Here is a 15,101-nt window from a genome sequence, read left to right as displayed (position 1 = left end):
ACGAAACAGTGCTGTTAGCGCAACAACTTAATTTAGGGTTTTTAAGGATTAAATCAAAAACTATAATACAAATAGGAAAATAAACCTGATTTTCGGGATTTTCATTCAATTTTGATTCGAATTCATGTATTTTAAGCAAAATTTGAAATTTGGCCAAAAATGAAAAAGTGGGAAGGGTATAGCCTTCCCACTTTTGTCAAAATCTACCAAAAACGACATCTCTTGAAATTCTCCAAAAATCACACGGAATAATCAAAATTGAACGCTGATTTCGATTTAGTTATTGGTTTTCTCGTTAAACCAGCCGTTTCAAAAATTAACGAAACAGTGCTGTTAGCGCAACAACTTAATTTAGGGTTTTTAAGGATTAAATCAAAAACTATAAGACCAATAGGAAAATAAACCTGATTTTCGTGATTTTCATTCAATTTTGATTCGAATTCATGTATTTTAAGCAAAATTTGAAATTTGGCCAAAAATGAAAAAGTGGGAAGGGTATAGCCTTCCCACTTTTGTCAAAATCTACCGAAAACGACATCTCTTGAAATTCTCCAAAAATCACACGGAATAATCGAAATTGAACGCTGATTTCGATTTAGTTATTGGTTTTCTCGTTAAACCAGCCGTTTCAAAAATTAACGAAACAGTGCTGTTAGCGCAACAACTTAATTTAGGGTTTTTAAGGATTAAATCAAAAACTATAATACAAATAGGAAAATAAACCTGATTTTCGTGATTTTCATTCAATTTTGATTCGAATTCATGTATTTTAAGCAAAATTTGAAATTTGGCAAAAATGAAAAAGTGGGAAGGGTACAGCCTTCCCACTTTTGTCAAAATCTACCAAAAACGACATCTCTTGAAATTCTCCAAAAATCACACGGAATAATCGAAATTGAACGCTGATTTCGATTTAGTTATTGGTTTTCTCGTTAAACCAGCCGTTTCAAAAATTAACGAAACAGTGCTGTTAGCGCAACAACTTAATTTAGGGTTTTTAAGGATTAAATCAAAAACTATAATACAAATAGGAAAAAAAACCTGATTTTCGTGATTTTCATTCAATTTTGATTCGAATTCATGTATTTTAAGCAAAATTTGAAATTTGGCCAAAAATGAAAAAGTGGGAAGGGTATAGCCTTCCCACTTTTGTCAAAATCTACCGAAAACGACATCTGTTGAAATTCTCCAAAAATCACACGGAATAATCGAAATTGAACGCTGATTTCGATTTAGTTATTGGTTTTCTCGTTAAACCAGCCGTTTCAAAAATTAACGAAACAGTGCTGTTAGCGCAACAACTTAATTTAGGGTTTTTAAGGATTAAATCAAAAACTATAAGACCAATAGGAAAATAAGCCTGATTTTCGTGATTTTCATTCAATTTTGATTCGAATTCATGTATTTTAAGCAAAATTTGAAATTTGGCCAAAAATGAAAAAGTGGGAAGGGTATAGCCTTCCCACTTTTGTCAAAATCTACCAAAAACGACATCTCTTGAAATTCTCCAAAAATCACACGGAATAATCGAAATTGAACGCTGATTTCGATTTAGTGATTGGTTTTCTCGTTAAACCAGCCGTTTCAAAAATTAACGAAACAGTGCTGTTAGCGCAACAACTTAATTTAGGGTTTTTAAGGATTAAATCAAAAACTATAAGACCAATAGGAAAATAAACCTGATTTTCGTGATTTTCATTCAATTTTGATTCGAATTCATGTATTTTAAGCAAAATTTGAAATTTGGCCAAAAATGAAAAAGTGGGAAGGGTACAGCCTTCCCACTTTTGTCAAAATCTACCAAAAACGACATCTCTTGAAATTCTCCAAAAATCACACGGAATAATCGAAATTGAACGCTGATTTCGATTTAGTTATTGGTTTTCTCGTTAAACCAGCCGTTTCAAAAATTAACGAAACAGTGCTGTTAGCGCAACAACTTAATTTAGGGTTTTTAAGGATGAAATCAAAAACTATAAGACCAATAAAAAAATAAGCCTGATTTTCGTGATTTTCATTCAATTTTGATTCGAATTCATGTATTTTAAGCAAAATTTGAAATTTGGCCAAAAATGAAAAAATGGGAAGGGTATAGCCTTCCCACTTTTGTCAAAATCTACCAAAAACGACATCTCTTGAAATTCTCCAAAAATCACACGGAATAATCGAAATTGAACGCTGATTTCGATTTAGTTATTGGTTTTTTCGTTAAACCTGCCGTTTCAAAAATTAACGAAACAGTGCTGTTAGCGCAACAACTTAATTTAGGGTTTTTAAGGATTAAATCAAAAACTATAAGACCAATAGGATAATTAGCCTGATTTTCGTGATTTTCATTCAATTTTGATTCGAATTCATGTATTTTAAGCATTATTTGAAATTTGGCCAAAAATGAAAAAGTGGGAAGGGTATAGCCTTCCCACTTTTGTCAAAATCTACCAAAAACGACATCTCTTGAAATTCTCCAAAAATCACACGGAATAATCGAAATTGAACGCTGATTTCGATTTAGTTATTGGTTTTCTCGTTAAACCAGCCGTTTCAAAAATTAACGAAACAGTGCTGTTAGCGCAACAACTTAATTTAGGGTTTTTAAGGATTAAATCAAAAACTATAAGACCAATAGGAAAATAAACCTGATTTTCGTGATTTTCATTCAATTTTGATTCGAATTCATGTATTTTAAGCAAAATTTGAAATTTGGCCAAAAATGAAAAAGTGGGAAGGGTATAGCCTTCCCACTTTTGTCAAAATCTACCGAAAACGACATCTCTTGAAATTCTCCAAAAATCACACGGAATAATCGAAATTGAACGCTGATTTCGATTTAGTTATTGGTTTTCTCGTTAAACCAGCCGTTTCAAAAATTAACGAAACAGTGCTGTTAGCGCAACAACTTAATTTAGGGTTTTTAAGGATTAAATCAAAAACTATAATACAAATAGGAAAATAAACCTGATTTTCGTGATTTTCATTCAATTTTGATTCGAATTCATGTATTTTAAGCAAAATTTGAAATTTGGCCAAAAATGAAAAAGTGGGAAGGGTATAGCCTTCCCACTTTTGTCAAAATCTACCAAAAACGACATCTGTTGAAATTCTCCAAAAATCACACGGAATAATCGAAATTGAACGCTGATTTCGATTTAGTTATTGGTTTTCTCGTTAAACCAGCCGTTTCAAAAATTAACGAAACAGTGCTGTTAGCGCAACAACTTAATTTAGGGTTTTAAATTTTTTTAAAAATACCTTTATTAATCAATACGCTCACCAACGGAGCTTTGTTATTGTGCAACGCTCATCGAGGTGCAAACACGCGTACACTTCCAACGTGCTTGTCAAGATCTCGTCAAGTTGTCATTCATTAACTATTCAATGCTGATCGAAATCGGCCTAACAATCGATCGATAAATTCAATATGTTGTAGACTCCTCCTCCCTTGAAGGCGTCGTCTAATGAAATCGCTACATGGCAGTACAAGTTGTTTATTTATTTGCTAAATAAACGGACAACTATTAAAAAGTGGATCAAACGGCGTTCCGTAGTTGCCCCTTTTTATGTAGACGACCATGATCGAAACAATGGAGCTCACACGGCCTGTGAAAAAACCTGTCCGTTGCCGGGCGACGCACAAAGCCTCGCCTTGAAAAATAACTTCGCGGCCTGATTTTTCCTTATCTTCATGACAGACGCGCCATCTCTCTGAAAAAAAATCTCCAGAAATGTCGAGTCGCTCTTAGATTGCTCCGCATTCCTTTATTGTTGAGCCGATAATTGACAGGACCCCTTCGTTAATCTCCGCGTTATCTCCTCTACAACACGACGTCAAGTTTTGCGACGCAGCATCTAAAATAAGAAAACGTATAAAGGATACGTACGAGACCCTGAAATCGACTCGAGTTGGCTGACTAAACTGCTCCACACTCCTTCGTCGTTCAGCCGATAAAAACGGGGACTCGACCGGGAGCTGCTGCGTTATTTCCTCTACAAATGGAGACCAATCTCAGCGGCACAGCATCTAAAAAAAAAAACGAACGAAAGATTAGTGCGGACACCCCTGAAATCGCCGCGCCATCAGCGCCATCTCTGGGGTAAAGTCTCAGAAAAAGTGTCGGTCGATCCACCGGTCGTTGTAGAAAGGTAAGGGTGCCTGTATCAGGGGGTTGGGAAATGCGAGTTTTGATAGAATCCCTATCGGGAAATTTAAAGAAGAGTGTAGCTCATTTTTTAGATTTCTGAATTTTCAAATTCCGGTTTTACTTCCGTTTTTGAAATGCCAAATAACTCTTTATTTGTTGGTCTGTCAGAAAAAAGATTCACATTTTCGCGATCCTCGTCAAATTTGGGGTGTAATCCATGGATCAGCTCAAAATAGCCGAAAATCTTCAAAAATCGCAAATTTTCCTGAACGTTCATGAAAAATCACGATTTTGGTCAAATCCGACTTTTGGCTAAAAACACACCATTCCCACCCCAAATTTGATAAGGATCACGAAATCCTATTAATTTTGTTATGGGATCACTATTTCTGGAGATATTGGGTACTTCCGGTGACTTCCGGAAAAATTTTACGCGATTTTGCAGAAAGTAAAAAATGAACTGTATTCTTCCCATCGTTATTAGTAATTTTATCCCAACTGATGAGATTTGGTAGCCATTTTCCTTTGTTTTTCTGCTATATACGGTACTCGGGTACTGATTGATCTTACGACATGTATGCGAATGAACGGATGTGACATATTTAGCGCCTTGTCATGGCCTTGTTCTTCAGTGCAACTACTCGCTTAATTTTTTGGTTATTGCGCTATTTAAATAAAGTTAATTGTCTGAAATAGTAACGATCAAGCACGTAAAACGCTAAGTTTCACACTTCTTTTTGAATATATATATCTTCATTGGGTATCAAATAAGAAAACTAGATGGTACTGTTGTTCCCCTATTATGGCTGATCGCCTCTAAATAGTGAAATCGGTGTCTGTTAATTTTCTAAACTGTGTAGTGTATCAAAGAAATATTTATCTAAAAATTAACGGTATGTTATGTACCGTACTTTACTTCTTTTTATGTCTGTGTTGTAATGAAAACACTTAAGGTTGTCTTTCATATGTGACAGTTACGATTGTTATCAGCTATGCCAGTTGCTAAGCTAGGAAATAGTAGGCTATCTGTACTATTGCTTTTTATCACGCCATTTACTCATGGGAAGGTATTTAACTCACATTATGCCTTCTGCTATATGAGTTGGCTGATTACTTTGTTTAAATTAGGCTTGTTGCACTTAACACTGGGGCTTGAATGTTTGACGCTGAAGATTGAATACTTGATGCTGAAGCTTGAATGTCAACAGTAAGACTGATTCTGTATGCTTAAATGGCAAATATTGATTCTAGTAGTGGCAATTGCCTCATAACATCATATTTATTCAGTAATATGATTTTTCGTTTTGCGAGTGCAGGTTTTCATCTTGTAATCATCTTGTAAACGTTTCTCTCTATTTTGCTTGCCAACAAATTTTGCTTTAGCACCGCTGCCTCACTGTGGTATTGTAATTTGCATGTTATCCTCACTCCATAAATCTAACATAATTGCCTATATTAGAACCATGAGTGGGAGCGTGAACTAGTTCATACATCACGTCATTATTCCAAAGGCCTATTCGTGTTCCAACCAACCGTCGCCTTCATCTTCGTGACTAAGCCGACCAACATTTACATAACTGAACGTCATCGCTTCATTACAGTATTATAGATTGTTACCTTATGTATAATTGGTTGGTATAGTGTTCTATCACGCTATTATTTTTTATTTCTTTTGTATAATTTCTTTATTTTTGTTTTACAGATTGCCAACGGTAAATAAACCAGTCCGGATCTTCAGCTTTTCTTCCGCCTCCTCAAGTACTCATCTTCACCTCATCGTCTTTAAGCTGATCGTCTTCCCCTCACCGTCTTCAAGCTGGTCGTCTTCGCCTCATCGTCTTCAAGCTGGTCGTCTTCGCTTCACCGTCTTCAAGCTGGTCGTCTTCACTTCACCGTCTTCAAGCTGGTCGTCTTCGCTTCACCGTCTTCAAGCTGGTCGTCTTCGCTTCACCGTCTTCAAGCTGGTCGTCTTCGCTTCACCGTCTTCAAGCTGGTCGTCTTCGCTTCACCGTCTTCAAGCTGGTCGTCTTCGCTTCACCGTCTTCAAGCTGGTCGTCTTCGCTTCACCGTCTTCAAGCTGGTCGTCTTCGCTTCACCGTCTTCAAGCTGGTTGTCTTCGCTTCACCGTCTTCAAGCTGGTCGTCTTCGTTTCACCGTCTTCAAGCTGGTCGTCTTCACTTCACCGTCTTCAAGCCGGTCGTCTTCGCCTCGCGGGTTTCACCTGAACTTCTCCATCTCATCGCTTTGCCGCATTGTCTTGGATCTCGTCTGTCTTCGCCTCGCGGGTTTCACCTGAACTTCTCCATCTCATCGCTTTGCCGCATTGTCTTGGATCTCGTCTGTCTTCGCCTCATCGCCGTCGTCGTGGAACTCCACGTTTTTGGTATTTTGTTTTGTTTTGTCTGGTATTATTGTATAGCGTATGGTACAAGTTAACCCGTTGGCTGCCACCCATTTTGCTCCCCCCTTTTTTTTTTAGCTTGTAGGGACCGGCGGCGCTGTTCTGCCTCATGGTTGATCACCCATGGGGTGGGGCAGTCGCCTTGCGCCTTAGGGCGTGGTAGGCAATGCACCAGTAGGGACTTCCCGTTGTCGATGCGATGGTGGAGTACCTGGGGTGTGCATTCCCGTAATGGTCTCCATCGTCAAGTCAGCCCGGACTTGTCTTCGGACAAGTCCTTCTCTCATCGGATCCCTCTGAAACGATGCGTAGCGACTGTAGTAGAGCAACCTACGGGTTGTAATGGCTTGGCAGCCAACGGGTTAACTTAAGTGTTTGTTTATGTATGCATGTATTTATTGTATAACGTATGATGTATTTAACATGTAATGTAAAACAGTGGTGGAATTGTGGGTGGAGGTGGGATAATATAAAATCAATTCGTTTACATCTTTGTGTATTGACTTCTGATATGAAAGAATAAATCAATTTTAAGATATACCTACTAGAACTATTATTTAGTGGTTACAGGCAACAAGTACTTAACGCACAATTTTGATTTGCAATGCAAGTTCCCACCATCTACAGCCTTTATCGTGCCCCAAACCTTAAATTTCTGGCACTATCAACACATATGTTCAAGTATTAACATGCAATTAGTTTCCTGACTTCATTCCAAGTTTTTCATTCCGTTCAGACATTTCGGCAACACTTCACGTATTCCATCTTACTAGTCGGCTAATTGCTTCAATAACTTTCAATTTTAATTTAATTCAATTTCACCACCAATGAAAGAAAACAAAGTTAAAAAATACATATTGTGTTGACCGGCCTTTTAACTTCAGATTCTAGCCCTTGGGATGCTGCTTTCTGGAATATCACTCCAACATGCCTCTAATCCAATCTATCTGAAAAGAAGTAACACTAATTAGTTGTTTTAGAATGTATAAGGATAAGAACAAGGTAGAAGAAACTGAGGCGCCGCAAATTTTAAATAGCTAAATACTTAAAGTAGATGTCCTATTTTTCGCAGTTTCCCTTGTCGCAATTTTTAATTGAACAATTTTCGAGTTGTCTCTTTAAAGGTAATGCAGTGGTAGCGAACGTTCTGTTCTCCAGGGAACAGCTTTCTACTTAATGAGCAACGGCTTCTTTCAAACCAATGTTTAATACCAAAAGATAAAATAGCAATTTCTTCTATCTGACCTAATCATTACACGACGTAGAACGATAACAAATAAAACAAACATTCAAAACTATCAGACAATCCTCTTTTAACACATGTAATAAAAAAAAAAAAATCGTCGTTTGCAATAATGAATTTGTTTAATTCGATATTATCGACATCAAGATGTTTGTCAACAAGGTATCTTGAACGATATTTAAAAAGTGTTGCAAAATAAGCATTACTGTTACGCAACAAAAAAAACAACTAATAATGAAAAGCCAACGCATCGTCAAAGGATCACCTACTACGTAAGCTAACGCTATAAAACTTAGTTCGAACGATTGGCAATATCTGCTTAACAGAAGGAAGAACATTGACAACAATAAAACCACCAACAGGTGCTGGACTCAGATGTTTGAACGCAGGACGACACGTTCTTACACTATCTAAGACGCAGCGTTAATCGTATAGTAAATAACTTTACAGTCTAAAAGAAAATCTAGAAACTCAAAAGGTAGTCTAACTTATTTGAGTAAAATTTGTAACTGATGTAAGATAGATAAAATACTCCACCTTCAGGCATACATATTCTATGAACAATATGGTAATCAGCTCCATGTTTGATGTGGATAGATTTGTCATGTGTTATTTGTGGCCTGATCAGATAAGAATGTTCCGCTACTACTGAGCAACCCAGAACTGTGAGCATCTAGGATTCCATAGACAAGTGAGAAAATGAAATTTTGGTCCTATATTGGCTAAGAGACAAAATAATAAGAATTGAAATGTTAAGGCTTACTTATTTTGAATCTTACCAATCCATCCTCTTTTGCCATCTCAACCAACAGTTGACAAGTCAAGTCCTAAATTGATGCTTCACCTCCATGTAGTAGCTTGTTCCAACACCTGAAACAAAAATTTAACAAACAGATGAAATTTTTTTTTGTAATGTTGAAGCAATAAAATAGCCAAATATTTTCAGTTACGAAGGATGTAGGTCACACTACACAGTCAAAGGGAACCATGCCTTTGCTGGATCCTATTGGCTGGCGCAGGCCAGAAGCTTGTACGAGATACAATACTAAAATTGCAAGATTAAAATTTTGACAAAACTTCTCCAGCCAGTAGCAAGAACAGATTGAATGTTTACTAAATCGGCCAAAACTTTAAAAGCAAAAAAACATATTTTAATAATGGATGACGTTTCTATCGAGACGAAGGCATTCGCGGGTAAGGCAAAATATTTTATATGATCAACTAAACGTACGAGTACGTAAAACTTGGTCAAAGATGTGTGAAAAAAACTATTTTTTTTTTTCATTTGTTTAAGCAGTTTCTAGTAGCCAAACAGTTACAAAAAGATGCATTTTAGTGATAAAAAACCACACAAAATATCAATGATGATCCGTGACAAAGTTTACATCTAAAATGGCGGTGGAAGCACTTCAGACTATTAATTGTCACAGGCGTTGCCAAACCCGGACCTAAAAACCTCAGATTTGGAAATAAAATACAAAATAATAAACAAAATCAGAGTCATAGAACCTATGACTCTATGACTATGACTCTGACAAAATCATCCAACCCGATCCTTGCCAATTTTAGATGTAGTTTAAAATACATGATTTCGATTCAGAATTGAATGATAATCACGGAAATTCAAGTTTATTTTCCTATTAGCATTAAACTTTTCGAACTAAACGTAAAAAACAAAAAATAAAGTTGGTGCGCTAACAGCAATTTACTTTCTTTTATTAAAAAACGGCTGATGTAACGAGAAAACTAATAACTTAATCGAAATCAGCGTTTAATTTGGATTATACCGTGTGATTTTTATCGAATTCCAAGAGATGTCATTTTTTGCAGATTTTGACAAAAGTAGGAAGGGTATAGACCAAGATCGGATGCTGAGTTGCCAAGGCTGAATTCCGACCTGGGGTATTTTTCCTCTCGGGCCCTATAGGAGGGAAATGAAAAATAATATATTTAATTAAGTTGTAGTTAGTTTTATTACAAAATCTTTTGGAATCGTGTACTATACCTCTGTGCTGATATAATACACAAAATTTTATCTCCAAAAAAGCTGTTATTTTTCCAGGAAACTTTTTGAAAGGTACTTGTTTACAATGTACCGTAGCAGACGTAAAGTGATTGACTGTGACTAGTGACTGTAGTGTCAAACTGTTTTCGTTTTTTATGTCATGAGTAGTGTAGTTTGTGATGTCAGTAATGAGTTATTTGACACAATTAGTCTTTTTAAGTTATCTGATTATGCTAAAGGATTTATTCATAAGGAAAAAGAAATTTACTTAGAAAAACGTCTGCTTCTTGTTCTACAGTTGTAATACGGGAGGGGGGGGGGGTGTTGTGGAAAGGTAAACAAGTACCTTTCAAAAAGTTTCCTGGAAAAATAACAGCTTTTTTGGAGATAAATTTTTTTGTATTATATCAGCACAGAGGTATAGTACACGATTCCAAAAGATTTTGTAATAAAACTAACTACAACTTTATTAAATATATTATTTTTCATTTCCCTCCTATAGGGCCCGAGAGGAAAAATACCCCAGGTCGGAATTCAGCCTTGGCAACTCAGCATCCGATCTTGGTCTACTTTTTCATTTTTAGCAAAATTTCAAATTTTGCTTAAAATGCGTGATTTCGATTCAGATTTGAATAAAAATCACAGAAATCAAGATTATTATTCCATTGATCTTATAGTTTTTTAACTAAACGTAAAAAACAAAATTGCAGCACTTGGTTGTCATTATTTCGACTAAAGGCACAAAATCTTTAGGCGCAGAGGTGACGAAGTAATAATGAAGTTTAACGATGAGAATATTACTAAGCGGTCACAAATCTTTCTCAAAGAGGTGATTTTTTACACTTACTGGAATTCTTTAACTAAAAGTTAGGGATTCTAAGATACTCTTAATTTAAAAATACATGGAAACCCTGTTATTGCTTAATCTTGTATCTAGGTTTTCGAAGTAGTAGCAGTAGCAAGCGCCAGATAGCGCAGCCGTAAATTTTTCCCTCTGATTGGCCGTTGCCACTTGCCAGGTAACGCATCACCGCCAATCCGCCATAGGAGGTATTCAAACTTACAGGCCTTAACCATTAAGTAGGCCTTCTGTCAATAAACGTTTACCGTTTTTGTCGACTGCTCTATTGTGAATCATCGTGATAGCAGTGATAGTGTCAACTGTCAACACAACAGTTAACTTAACAACGGGAAAGGGAAGCTGTTTCGAACTAACTGAGACAACCAGTAAATTCTTTCACCAAAATGACCACCGTGGTATCGGAAGCTGTCATGCCTGGAGTGGCATCTCGGTAAAAATGTTTAGTGGTTCTATATATATATGGTATTCGAATCGCAATCGATAATAAGAATAAGACCTCTTACATTTCCAACTAAATGTTTTATGTGTCATTCTATGAATGTACATTGAATTGAAATTTTTAAACTGTTTTGAACATTTGAATTCTTTCAGGAGGAAATTACTCCAAGCTAGTGTGAGCTGCTTGTGTAGCGAGGCAGGCTTCAGTGCAGTAGATGAAATATCCCTAGAGACACTTACTGAGATGATGCAAAGCTGTAACCCACCATATTTTTATTTAGATTTTTGAAGTTATGTAATTATTTTCTTGTTTTAGTCATCACAGAACTTGGACATAGCAGCCATCTTTACTGTGAATTGTCTGGAAGAGTGGTATGTCTTGTTGATGTGTATAAATTGAGCAGCTTTTAACACATTATCCATGTTTCATAGGAACCAGTAGTAGGAGATGTTGTTATGGCTCTGGTTTCCATGGGTGTAAAACATAGCTCTTTGGAGTCATATGCACAAAGAGGAAGAAGATTAGTTTTACCCACTCCTACCCAAGCTGTTGCCACAAAACAGATTGGAATTCTGCAAACTGGCCAAAAGAGACCACATCCCAGTCATATTCCAGATCACTTACCAGCTTTTCCAGATTCACATGCATATGTTCAAACACCTGTATAAAGATGATAATAATAATAATTATTTTTTTTTTTTTATAGACATTAGTGTATGTCCTGTATTCCATTTTACATTTGGTTGTTTTCATGTAGACACACAAGCAGCCCATCACGGACTATGAAACTATTCGAGAAAAAGCTTCATGTCAAAAACGAGATGTGGAAAGGGCGTTGACACGGTTCGTCGCCAAAACAGGGGAAACCCAAAGTTTTTTCCTGGTGGAAGATTTGACGCACTATCCGCGTAATATTGCAAACGTCACTGTTCATTACTAATTCACTTCATTACGTTTTTCACGTATCAGTTATTGCATGTAAACCAATGGAGAAGCCGTTCCTGGCCGCTCTTCTCCCTCGTGACCAAACATTCGAGGAAGACGAAGCAGCCGTGCACATGCAAAAGCAAGAAGAAGCAAATGCAGAAGCCATTAAAGCAGCCAAGCTAGATCAAGAGAAAGAGAACAATGAGTTGATGGATAACCTTGGACCAAATGGTTCATTGATGGAAATGTCAAACTCTGAGCCATTCATCATGGAAAATCCATTTATCAGACCTGTTAAAATGCCTCTTACAAAGAAGAAGAGCTCCCCATGAATATGTTAAATTTCATTTATTTTTCCTACTTTGCATTTTACTTGTCATCTCACTTTTTCCACAAGTGTGAATATGAATTTTCATCAAAAGTGTCTTCAATATCTTCCTCAATTTTGACTTTCTTCTTTGGTTTCCTCAGCATCAGTCGCCTTTGCCGTTCAGCTTCACTCAAGCTACTCAAATCTACAGGTAGCTGTATTATGAAATTTAAACAAATTATTATAACTCTTTTGGCTACAGAAAACCTTAAGTTGCCTTGATAATCCCACGTGGCTCTTTGTATCTGATGGTTATTGTTGAACCATCTGGTTGTACAAGCATTGTGGGGTACGTTCTGACATAGATTGCACGTCCAATGCTTGCGATAGACGCTCGGTGACCATTCAGTTGCCTAGTCTGAATAATTAGGGGGATAGAACTCCTAGAACAATACAGATTTTAAAAAAATGAATTCCACAATACAAATTAATGACGAGTACCTCAATTTCGTAAAATATCGTGACATTTTCACCAAACGTATTGTCCGAGTTTGGTTAACAGCAGACGACAAAAAGTCATCTAGCGGTAAAAAGCAAGGTTTCACCATGAAGTATACCATATATGTAGTACACTTCTAGAAAAAATCGTCTACGGTGTTAGTAACATTGGGGGACCTGCTAAATGATTGAGAGATGAGACTGTACCTTATTTTGTATGTTATGCATTTCTTAATAGTAATCTTAGATATCCTTCAACTACTATTAAGTTGCGAAGCTAGCTAAAACTAAAATGTTGCGGTCACCAACTTTTCTCAACCGAAAACATTTAAGAAAGCAAAACTAATATCCTATTTATGGTTGGTGATTGGTGTAAATTTTTAGATATTTCCAATAGAAAAAAGTTTTGAAGACTGAATCAAGTGAAAAACTTTTTACCGTTGAATAATACAAGAAAGCACAACTCATGATATACTTATTCGTAAGGCACATCTTCGCAATGGTGGTTAAATGTGTAACACGCTCGTCTACATGCTCATGCGTACATCGTGTTTCGTTCTGTTTATCGGTATGTTACATACTACTTGTCATTTACGATCATCAAGCAAGCAAAAATGGCCTTAAGCTAAAGAAGTGGGCTGATTGCCAACCTCATTATTTGTGAATGTCTCACGCATCTTTTTGTCCTGGCAAACCGATCAGCTCACTGTGACGCAAATCGGAGAAGGTCGACGAAAGAACATCTTGTAACCAACATTGCCAACCACTTAGTTTATGAATCGATATTTTTGGTTACTTTTTATGATTGTAGATTGCTGATTGGCGTCCTGGATATAGCTTGAAGTTCTTCCATTTCACTAGGACAATGAAAGCGTAAGCACGGGTAACTTGTGGTTTTCACAATACAGGTTCAATTTAAAACAGGTTCGTTGATTTTGGAGCCGCTGTTGCTTTGTAAAGTATATGGTGAAACATGGGTTTTTCTCTAAAAATGCAGTTTGGTTTTGGGAGCCGACAGCTCAAGCAAAGGCTGTCAAGGAACCATCAAATGACGAATGAAGGATTGGCTGAAGTTGAAATTCAATTGTCTCCCTTTTTGCGGTATACCGTACACAAAACTAGGATCGAGATTTTGCCAGGGGCAAGGAAAGTTGCCTCTTCAACATTCATTCGTCAGGCGTCACTGATGGATTGACAAAGCAGACTCAACAAAATGTTTCAATAATTCGCAAACAAGCTTGCAGCTAATCCGTCTCCTGCGCCAACCTGTCCAAAAGGCTTAATTCGATTTGCTTTTGGATTTGTCTGCAGGAAGTGCTCACAGTGTTATATTGGTGAAAGGATTCAGCTTAGCACGACTACAAGGTATTAAATATTCATATTTACTGCAGTAGGGAAATGACGATTCGTTGCACTTTCTGGTGCGGAACTTCATCTATCCGTCTCGGATTTTTATTCCGTCAGCTCACTACCAACACACCAAATTTGCGTTGAGGAAAAATTTTGAGTGATGGGCGAAACTACTGGTTATCTCCGGTTTCCCAATTGACGCATACGGTAGGGGCCTGTGGTAATTTCACAAATTACACAAAACAAATTAGGCTATTAAAAATCGCCGACTTTTCTACTGATGAATCAGCGCAGCAAACCAAATAGAAAATGAGTTTAAAGGTAGTGAATTATAGAAGAACCAGCAAGTGCTGGACTCACGATCAGCAGGTGAGGAAGCGGACTCTATAACAACAAAGCGGACAAAGTAATATGCATACGTCCGTTTGTGATGTCGGCAACCGAGAACATAGCAACAAACAAACATGAGGTAGTATTATGTATGTGTTCAATGGGCGGCTGATTTTGGCTCGTGACTTTCGCAGATAGAACAACACGCAAGGACGCTCCTCGAAATCTATCCATCACCAACCGACTGTAGATGCGGATACGGCGAGACTAGCATACTTGGCCAATTGACACGTACCGCAAGCGAAGGCCGACCATCATGCAGTGGGCGACCAGGACACTTGCTAAAATCTAAAACAAAACGGGAAAGGATGATGTGCGATGCGTTATTTATGGTATTCGCAGAATTTTGCGTGAGCCACACGATGTTAACATGGGGCCTACATTCCCAAGGAGAAGGGGGTGCGTCTCAGCCAACAGTGCAACACCATTCTTTCTCCTTTGATCTGGTCGATAGTGTGTCAGATAGCACCCACTAATCCCTTGAAAGGCGATCCAACATTTGACACATTAGAAGGTAAAATATTACGGAATTTAATT

At 37.2% G+C, this 15,101-nt stretch overlaps 2 protein-coding genes and 1 long non-coding RNA gene across 6 annotated transcripts; 1 reads left to right on the top strand and 2 right to left on the bottom strand.

The window, feature by feature from the left end:
• Positions 1 to 7,330: 7,330 nt before the first annotated feature.
• Positions 7,331 to 9,162, bottom strand: LOC116929365. Of its 4 annotated transcripts, none has more exons than XR_004397838.2 (4): positions 8,734 to 9,162; positions 8,563 to 8,653; positions 8,321 to 8,505; positions 7,331 to 7,487 (listed from the first exon to the last, which is right to left on the bottom strand). It is a non-coding gene; the product is annotated as an uncharacterized LOC116929365 (long non-coding RNA). The 4 variants fall into 4 exon arrangements; XR_004397846.2 differs by having other exon boundaries at positions 8,563 to 8,911; positions 9,015 to 9,162; XR_004397833.2 differs by having other exon boundaries at positions 8,563 to 9,162.
• Positions 9,163 to 10,801: 1,639 nt separating this feature from the next.
• LOC116929711 (transcription initiation factor TFIID subunit 8-like) lies at positions 10,802 to 12,440 on the top strand. Its single transcript, XM_032937048.2, is given in 7 exon segments — positions 10,802 to 11,080; positions 11,242 to 11,345; positions 11,405 to 11,460; positions 11,521 to 11,751; positions 11,847 to 11,997; positions 12,059 to 12,261; positions 12,263 to 12,440. Coding segments are annotated over 7 exon segments (948 nt in total). The 5' UTR covers positions 10,802 to 11,033; the 3' UTR covers positions 12,419 to 12,440.
• Positions 12,350 to 14,274, bottom strand: LOC116929729 (39S ribosomal protein L55, mitochondrial). The gene is made up of 4 exons (XM_032937071.2): positions 14,211 to 14,274; positions 12,828 to 12,906; positions 12,604 to 12,769; positions 12,350 to 12,541 (listed from the first exon to the last, which is right to left on the bottom strand). Exons 1-4 carry the CDS (start codon positions 14,257 to 14,259, stop codon positions 12,398 to 12,400), a joined length of 438 nt encoding a protein of 145 aa, XP_032792962.1. The 5' UTR covers positions 14,260 to 14,274; the 3' UTR covers positions 12,350 to 12,397.
• Positions 14,275 to 15,101: the final 827 nt, after the last annotated feature.

The sequence above is a fragment of the Daphnia magna genome, linkage group LG1, assembly GCF_020631705.1.
Source record: "Daphnia magna isolate NIES linkage group LG1, ASM2063170v1.1, whole genome shotgun sequence".
In the NCBI taxonomy this organism is placed as follows: domain Eukaryota; kingdom Metazoa; phylum Arthropoda; class Branchiopoda; order Diplostraca; family Daphniidae; genus Daphnia; species Daphnia magna.
This window is presented reverse-complemented; position numbering and strand designations above follow the sequence as displayed.

Bases quoted from the DNA above. Each gene is read 5' to 3' on its own strand.
- LOC116929729 (XM_032937071.2), bottom strand. From the start codon at position 14,259: ATGAAGTTCCGCACCAGAAAGTGCAACGAATCGTCATTTCCCTACTGC. The intron at 12,770-12,827 runs GTACTCGTCATT...GTATTGTTCTAG, and splicing joins CGATATTTTACGAAATTGAG to GAGTTCTATCCCCCTAATTA. The intron at 12,542-12,603 runs GCAACTTAAGGT...TTCATAATACAG, and splicing joins AGCCACGTGGGATTATCAAG to CTACCTGTAGATTTGAGTAG.